This window comes from Nanorana parkeri, unplaced genomic scaffold (assembly GCF_000935625.1).
Source record: "Nanorana parkeri isolate BGI_ZX_2015 unplaced genomic scaffold, ASM93562v1 scaffold905, whole genome shotgun sequence".
NCBI classification, from domain to species: Eukaryota; Metazoa; Chordata; class Amphibia; order Anura; family Dicroglossidae; genus Nanorana; species Nanorana parkeri.
This window is the reverse complement of record NW_017307173.1, coordinates 108,656-117,792: the sequence shown is the minus strand read 5'-3', so window position 1 is coordinate 117,792 and position 9,137 is coordinate 108,656. Positions and strand designations below refer to the sequence as shown.

The 9,137-nt window shown below is 43.1% G+C and overlaps 1 protein-coding gene across 1 annotated transcript in view; it reads left to right on the top strand.

The window, feature by feature from the left end:
• Positions 1-6,680, top strand: part of SKAP1 (src kinase associated phosphoprotein 1) — a 311,263-nt gene extending 304,583 nt beyond the window's left edge. Inside the window, exon 12 of the mRNA XM_018565965.1 lies at positions 6,562-6,680. Coding sequence (XP_018421467.1) covers positions 6,562-6,663 — 102 coding nt within the window. The 3' untranslated portion in view covers positions 6,664-6,680. The remainder of the gene's footprint in view (positions 1-6,561) is intronic.
• The last annotated feature ends 2,457 nt before the right edge of the window (positions 6,681-9,137 follow it).

Here is a 9,137-nt window from a genome sequence, read left to right as displayed (position 1 = left end):
CCTCCTGACCCCTCACCTTCAATCCCGGGCTCCGCTAGTCCATCTGCGGCTCGGGAGGGCGTCAGGAGGTAAGTTGGGAGGGAGTTCAGCATCTTCCTCCTTGCTGATCTCCCTCAGAGGTTTGAATGCAGAAGTGATGTGTATTATATCACTTCGGCATTCACCCGACAGTCATCTGGCTGCTATAGCCAGACAGAAGAAGCTGATGGAGCAGATCTCTGCTGCATCAGCTTCTTTTGGGGTCCCCAGGTGACAGGGGTCTTAGAGACCCCTAATGTCTCCATAAGGAGGACCTGTCAGTGTACCTGTGCTATCACATAGGGATATTGTTATCCCTATGTGATAGCAATAACACCTGATCCAGATGGCAAAGCACCTGGTCCAGATGGCTTGCACCCACGTGTCCTCAAAGAATTGAGCTGTGTAATTTCAAAGCCATTGTATCTAATTTTTAGAGACTCTCGAATGACTAGCTTGGTACCGATGGATTGGCGCAAAGCCAATGTGGTGCCTATATTTAAAAAGGGATCAAAGTCTTTACCAAGTAATTACAGACCTGTAAGTTTAACCTCAATAGTTGGCAAGATACTTGAAAGTTTGATCAAGGGTCACATGCAATTGTTTCTGCTTGAAAATAATATCATAAGTGATAGCACGGATTCACAAAAGACAGAAGTTGTCAAACAAACCTACTTTCTTTTTATGAGGAAGTGAGTAATAAATTGGACAGAGGAATGCCTGTGGATATAGTATACTTGGACTTTGCAGAAGCGTTTGACACAGTTCCCCACATGAGGCTAATGTATAAGTTAAGGTCAGTAGGTATCAAGCATTCCATCTGTAATTGGGTAGAAAACCGGCCTTAAGACCGTATTCAGAGAGTGGTGATCAATGATTCGTACTCTGAATGGTCTGAGGTTGTTAGTGGTGTCCCCCAAGGTTCAGTGTTGGGCCCCTTATTGTTTAATCTATTTATAAATGACATAGAATTGGGGATTAAAAGTACTATTTCTGTGTTTGCAGGTGACACCAAGTTATGTAGTGGAATACAGTCCTTACAGGATGTCTCCAACATACAAGCAGATCGGAATGCACTGTATGATTGGGCATCTATTAGGCAAATGAGGTTTAATGCTGAGAAATGTAAAGTTCTGCACTTGGGGACTAAAAACCTGCATGTGTCATACATTCTAGGGGGAGTATGTTTGGGGGAGTCAATGATGGAGAAAGATCTGGGTGTTCTGGTAGATCATAGACTCAATAACAGCATGCAATGTCAAGCTGCAGTTTCTAAAGCAAGCAAAATACTTTCTTGTATTAAGAGGGGTCTAGACTCCAGAGATAGAGACATCATCCTGCCCCTGTACAAAGCATTAGTAAGACCTCATCTGGAATATGCAGTTCTGGGCACCAGTTTACAAAAAGGATATTGTGGAACTGGAGAAAGTGCAGCGAAGGGCGACCGAACTCATAAGAGGCATGAAGGAGCTCAGCTATGAGGAACGATTAGCTGACCTGAATTTGTTCTCTCTGGAGAAGAGGCAATCGCAAGGGGGGACATGATCACAATGTATAAATACATAAATGGTCAATATAAAGAGCTTGGTGCCAAATTATTCACGTTAAGGTCATTGCAAAGGACAAGGGTGCACTCTTTGCGTCTGGAGGAAAAGAGGTTTAACCTTTGCATAAGGAAAGGATTCTTCACAGTTAGAGCTCTGAAAATGTGGAATAGACTCCCCCAGGAGCTCGGTTAATTGTTTAAAAAAATATCTGGATGTATTCCTAAATGCACAGAATATTACTGGATATTGAGTTATTATAGGTATATTAGGCATCAGAGATTGTTGATCCAGGGAATATCCGATTGCCTTATGGGATCAGGAAGGAATTTTTTTCCCCTGCTGAAGCAAATTGAACCATGCTTTATAGGGTTTTTTTTGCCTTACTCTGGATCAACAGGGGGTAATTGTGGGCATAGTGTTCTGTTTAGGCTTTTCTTTTTTTTTTTTTTTCTCTATAGGTTGAACTCGATAGACTTGTGTCTTATTTCAACCTAACTAACTATGTAACTATGTAACAATAAGTGTAAAAAAATAATAAAAGTGACATATAAAAAAGTTTTTTTTTTTTTTAAACAAAATGTTTAAGTCCCCCACCGATGCGCCAGCGTGTGAAAATGACAATTGGTTTTGTGCGCGTGTGCAATTTTAAGGCTTGACATGTTTGGTGTCTATTTACCCGACATGACCCCGTCTTTTATATTTTAGCAAAAAATTGGGTAATAATAAATGTTTTATCATTTAATATAGGGGAAACTGTTTTTTTTATTTTTTTTTCTGTAATTTTTCCTTAATATATTAAAAAATAAAACCCCAGTGGTGAATAAATACCACCAAAAGAAAGCTCTATCTGTCCCCAAAAAATTGTATAAAATTCATTTCAGTACAGCGCTGCATGACGGAATAAATGTCAGTCAAAGTACCGCAGCGCTAAATACTCAAAAATGGCCGGGACTGGAAGGGGGTTTAACACCACGGACTTCAAGTGGTTAAATGAAACTCCAATAGCAACAGTACTTGAACCATTTACAAATAACAGCAATCCCAGCAATGTCAGTGAAGGGTTAACTTTGGCAACTCAAAAGGTATACTTGCAGTAAGCAGACTTCTGTAATTCCAGACAAGGGATGGTGCTGGAGAGCAGGTCAGTGTGTAGCCCCAAAGGGCAGGAGTCAGAAAGATTGCAGCCTGTCAACCTGGAACTCAGGATGGAGAGCGGTAAGGTAAGTAGCTTTTTCTTTTTTTTTTTCAGGATGGAGAGCGGTGTGCCTCGGTAGCCGACCAGAGGGACGTAACTTACTTCGAATTCCGCGGCTACATGCTGTGGAACCGCCTACGGGGACGTCGTGACGTCGTGGGACCTGTGCACCCTGCTGCTTGTGCGGTGCGGCCAGCCCAGTCAGAGCGGCGTAGGGAGAGACCATTTTCTCAGCGGGGGAGTGCTGAAAATTGCCCAGTTCCCCCTCCCCCGAGAAAATAGTCTCTCCCTCCGCCGCTCTGGCTGGGCTGGCCGCACCGCACAAGCAGCAGAGTCGGAGTGTAGCTGCAGGGTGACGTCACCCCGATCCGCCACTGTTAGCGGGAGGGCAAGTAAGAACCTTGGGGGGGCAATTGCCCCCCTGTAGCGACGCCACTGCTCGCCATCACAAATGTCCTCTCTCTTCCATTTTTAAACTCCTATGTCTTGCTCCCCCTCCTGTAGTCTCTTAGCTTTCTCTCAGCTGTTCTCCATAACACAAACCCTTCTTTCACTCTGATATTCTGGCTTTTACTTTATATCTCAACTTTCATCACACTTGTCCATGCTGTCCTGTGACACCTAAGATTAGATTTCACGCATTCTCTGCCTACTTGTTTCACCAAATGTTCTTTCCCCAGAAGGGTGGCATCAGCTACCATACCTCCACACATCAACATCCATTTCCACCCATCAACTCCTAATTTCCCCCACAACCACCACTATCCATTCCTTGCTAAGGAAATCAAATATTTATCTTTAAATTATTGGAGGACACAGTTCTTTAGATAATCACAAACTGGGCATAGCTTCACCTTCTGGAGTTGGAACCTAGGCACAACTTAAAACCAGACAGCCCAGGGGAAGCCCCTGCTGGTGGATAAAACCCCTCCACATGGGAACAACTCAGTTATTGGCTAATTAAAACGGTAATGGGTACACTTAGCGATGTGGATTCCCCCACCATGGCGTCTAATGTGCTTTTTTTTTGTGGTACGCATGAAACTTTCTGCTAAAGTTTTTACCTACCAATCTTTTTTGATGATTGTATCTAAAAGAGTGGAAGCAACCAACGTAGCTTATATTACCTCAGCATTTTACAGTGTGTTATTCTTCACGGAATGAGCTTACTTGAAATGTAGGTGTCTCTGCCTGCAGTAAATGCTTAATTTTCCCGTTTAAACAAGGCTAAGGTTAAATAGGTGGAGAATGCTTGCTGGATCATTAAGAAAGGCTACCGTCTTGTCTCAATTTAAGAAGGTGAAGGATACTCATTGCAAACCTGACCCTTCATTTTCAGCCCATAGACATTTTTTTTGTTTGCAAGGAAATTTCGACAAGGGATCTGAGTCTCTTAAGCCCTCTACCTCCACAAGGGTCAAGCGTCCCTGACACTCCAAGCTCCCAAGAGATGCATTTCTCTACCATATGAAATTTTGCCCCCCACCTTTCCAGCTGGAGGTGGGGGTGACTTCTAGCTCCTCCATGCCTCTTATCAGTCTAGTTGCCCTTCTCTGCACTTTCTCCAGTTCCACAACATCCTTTTTGTGAACTGGTGCCCAAAACTGAACTGCATATTGCAGATGAGGTCTTACTAATGCTTTGTACAGGGGCAGGGTTATGTCTCTATCTCTGAAGTCTAGAGACCCCCTATAATACAAGAAAGTATTTTGCTTGCTTTAGAAACTGCGGCTTGACATTGCATGCTATCATTGACGCTTTGGCTCTTCCCCCTCTCCCTTTATGCACCAGTGGGAATGAGATCTGGCGATAGCTTTCACAGCACAGCAGTCAGAGCATATACTATATTTTGCTTGTAAGTCCTTTATCTCAAACAGGATTCAAGAGACTGGGTACAAGATACTGACAAGGTGGTATAGGGTACCGACCATTTTACACAACATTTGCCCTGGACATCTACTTTGTGTTGGTGCTGTAATGAAAATCCTGGCATACTCCATGTGTTCTGGGAGTGTCCTGTTATTCGTCCCTTCTGGGTACAGATAGCTGACTATTTTTAAAATATTGGGTATTCGTCTACCCATGTGCCTGGCTACCTTCCACCTTCATCCTAATTCTTCGTTTAAGTCATATAAAAACTTTTTGCTGATCCACCTACTAAATCCTGCAAGGGCGTATATACCTGCTATGTGGAAGCAGAGCAACCCTCCCTCCCTGGAAATGTGGGTTCATAGATTATAGGAGATCAGACTAATGGACGATTTGATGGCCTCCTTTTACAGTAAACAGGATACACTTATTATTACATGATATCCGTGGATCAGATTCACAGACTTCTTGAAATTCACTCATACAGTACTTACTCCCCTTCATTGGGGTGTTAGGATTGGTTTTGAATGTGCTGTGGGTGCTCTGTGTTTGGAGCTGGGGTCACTCAGGCCCTGAAACGGGGTTTGTCTTCCCTCTGTTCTCCTTTTTCCATCTTTGCCTTCTTTTCTGTATTTTCCCAGGGCTTCTGGAGCTTACTATGCACTTGGATCCTCTTCCAAACTCCCCATTTTTCCCTCTATTTCCCCTCCTCTTCCCTCTCTATGGAACTGCTCTACTTGTTTATCATTTCTCTAGTTTGTCTCTTCTTTGTATATTGTCAGTTCTATGAGAGTACGAGTTACCCAAACTCTTAGCTACCCAGTTGACTTTTTCCAGCTATCGAAGATGGGGAGCTGAGGGGTCCCACTCCTGGAAATGTGTCTGTATCATTTTGTTGGTTGTTATATGTATGTTGTTGCTTCTTTTGGATATTTTGACACTACTTTACCAGCTGAGGTTTGTAGCGGTTTCTCGTGCTCTTTTTGAATAAATAAAACATTTGACAAAAAAGCTTCCAACACTCCTATTTTGCTTGTCTGACTTGTGCCATTGGTAATTAAACACGTTAATCCATTGTTGCATTTTGCACTTGTATGTACCATATCCTTTTTGCAGAATCAGTTTTGTAATTAATTAAGGGTACGTTTTAGGGTTAAGGTAAATTCTAATTTAGATTATAGATTTTGTTGTTGGGCTCAAATAAAGGATAAAATATTAAGGTTTGGTAAAGGATGGGGGTATGGGCGGTGTCAACACTAAAATACTTGAGTTGAACTTTCGAATTTGTGCTGAGGGGTCCTTTTTTCCTTTTTGTGTTGCAATGACACCCCTGTGGGTTGGTGTTCTGGTTCACCAAAGCCTTGTAGTGCTTTAAAACCAAACGCGTTGCACATCTCCTTCCAAGTCTGGCATGTAATCAAAACTCCACTGTCTTTTTGGAGTGGCGTATATGTATTCTTTTACCGTGGAGCCTCTTTATACAGTATGTACTTTGTATGCCAGTAAATACCAGCAGAGACCAGTATACAGTATATGGTTACTTATATGAGTATATGATTTCTATTGCTTCTACTAGATTTAGGGCTCGTTCACACCATGTTTGTTGATCTGCAATGATCGCAAAGTCACATAGAAAACAATATTTTTCTATGTGTCTTGTTCGCACCATAAAGGTGCTTTGCCTAAAAAATGCTGCATGTCTGCATTTTCACGCAGTGCAACACACTGTGCAAATATTTGAAAGATTTTTGTCAACTTTTAATAAGGTTAAAAAGAAAAAATCTAAACATTGTGTTTGCAACGCATTGCACCACCCCTACACGGCACATTCTATGCACCACCCCTACACACGCCTGCTGGTGTGAGCGGGCTCTTATGTTTTCTGATATTTATGCTGTTATTATTTTTACTAATCTATATGCTTCATTATAGGAGTACAATGCCTATGGCTGGTGGGTTGGAGAGTTAGATGGTATTGTCGGTATCGTGCCCAAGGATTATCTACAAGGTGCATATGAACTCAGAAGTCTCTGAAGCGGCAATTGTTCAAAGATACAGAATTTGGTATTGTTACCCCAATGTATCAATTATTCCCGAGAAGAATGTTTCATAAAATAAATGTGCTCGTGCATACATATGTAAGAATTGTGTCACTGCTTCTTCTAGTCACTTGGTGACCACTAGATGGCAAGCTATGCAAGTTACACAGCCCAAGTAACTGAAATGCGGCCGTGTGTCCATGTCTAATACAGACACGACACGCGGAGAAACAATCTCTAGGGTTATAGATGCCTAGAGATTTTAGTTTTTAAACGTGTCTTCGTTAAAGTATCAATTATTATGCATAGTTACATTGTCCACCTTGGCCTAGTGTAATTGCATATGCCATACCTCATCTGCCACTGATCCGCCCCCTTGTCCAATCAATTCATTGATAAAAAATACTAGGCGCTCTCTGAATGGCCACTGTACTGAGCGAGCGAGCGACCTACTGTATTTTCACAGCAGCACAGAACTGTACAGAACTCGGAAGATCGCAGCCAGCAGTGCAGTCGGTCTGGCTACTACAGTGATTAACAGGATCCCCAGCAGCCAATCGGGTATGACATATGCAATTTACATTGGGCCAAGCTGGACCAATGTGAGTATGCAAAATAACTTCTATCTGGGGTTAGCTTTAACGTCCAACTCCAAAAATGTTTTGTTTGTTTTTAGTAAATATCATTTTTTATTGGATTAACCTCTTCTGTACCTGTGACAAGATATAGGGGAGCAGTTATCGCTGGGACAGAGCAGGTCAGGTCAGTTTGTGTTGCCCTGTCCCAGTGACAACTGCTCCCGTTTCTTGTCTTGTTTTCACATGTACAGGGCAGCATGAACTAAAATAACCTGACAGAGGTTCTAACCCTTACCCATTTTACTGAAGAAATCATGTTATTGTGTTTATATGTTGCATGATATTTGCACAACTGTTTATCAAATCTATGTTTTTGGTTAAAAAAAATACTTTAAAAGGAATTTTAGTTCACACAAACATATAAAAATTAATTTCTGGTACAAAATAAAAGACGAGGTTGTATTGAGCAAATTAATACCAAATATGTCAAACCTCAAAACTGTGTGTGCTTAGGAAACAGCAAGAAAATGATGGCACCCAAAATAATGAATAGTTTAGAGTTCACTGTAAATGAGGGACCAATCATTGTTTCTCTCTCACTTCGGCATAACTGTTTTTTTAAGGAACAAGATGATATGCTGAACACTATCCAGGATTTAACAAATGTTGTGTCAGTGCCCTCCCCTTTACTACATTATGCTGACAAACTTTGTGGTAGCTACTAAGAGAGATCTGTCGCTGCAGGGGTTTGTGGAGGGGGACTGGATCAAGTCTCCCCTGACTTGATCAAGCCCACCCTAACCCCCCCTGGGATAAACAAGCTCTCTACCTTATATAGGGTTGCCCCACTTATTCAGCCTTTTTGGCTCACTGCGCAAGGAACATTCCGGACCCCTTGTGTCCAGAGTGTGGTTAACAGGACTACAAACTAGAGTTTTATTCCCTGCTTCCTTCCTGTTTTCTGCCAACAAACCAGACCAAAGCTCCACAAAGGTGAGCAGATCACTTCACTGCTGTAGATCAGCTTCTCTCAAGGGGTAATCATCACCATTCCAGAGGCGGAAATGAAGGAGGTGTAAGCCCTATCCTAGACCTGAACGTCCTCATTTGGGTCCTATGGGTTCAAAGTTCCAGATGGAATCAACCCACTTTGGCATTGCCTCCCTGCATTTGGGAGATTTTTTGGCCTCAGTGGACATCAAGGAGGTGTACTTACAGATACCCATTTTTCCTGCCTACTGTCACTTTCTGAGCTTTGTACCTGTCATTTCCAATGTGTAGCTCTTCCGTTCTGTCTATCCACAGCACCCAGGGTATTCACCTAGGTGCCTTGCTGCAAACCCATGGGATCCCCATGGTGCAGCAAGGCACACAATCCCAGGGGATCCCCATGGTTGGGTATTTGAATGATCCGTTCCTCTAGGAGCAGTCTGCATCAGTCCTGTCTTCTTGTGTTCTGCCGACAATGCCGGCATTACAGAGCTTCAGATGGATCCTCACTTTCCAAAAATTAGAACTGAAACCTTCCCAACACTTTGAGGACCTCGGCCTGGTCTTAGGGATTATTTCCACCAGCCCGTGCGCTCATCGCACTGTCACGTGCCCGGATCACATGCACAAGGTCTCCTTGTGTTCTGGGGTGAGAGGGGGCGTGACAGTGCCATCCACATCAATGGCACTGCAGACACCCTTTCACAGTGCAATCGGCCGTACAGGACCGTGTGGTAATACAATGCCCTGTGTTCCAGTGCAGTACGATTGCACAAAATAGTGCATGCACCATTTTCTGCGATCGTACCGCACTAGAAACGCAAGGCATTGTATTACCATGCGGTCCTCGGTGGCTGATCGCACTGCGGGGGGGGGGGGGGGGGGGGCTGGGTGCCCGTTA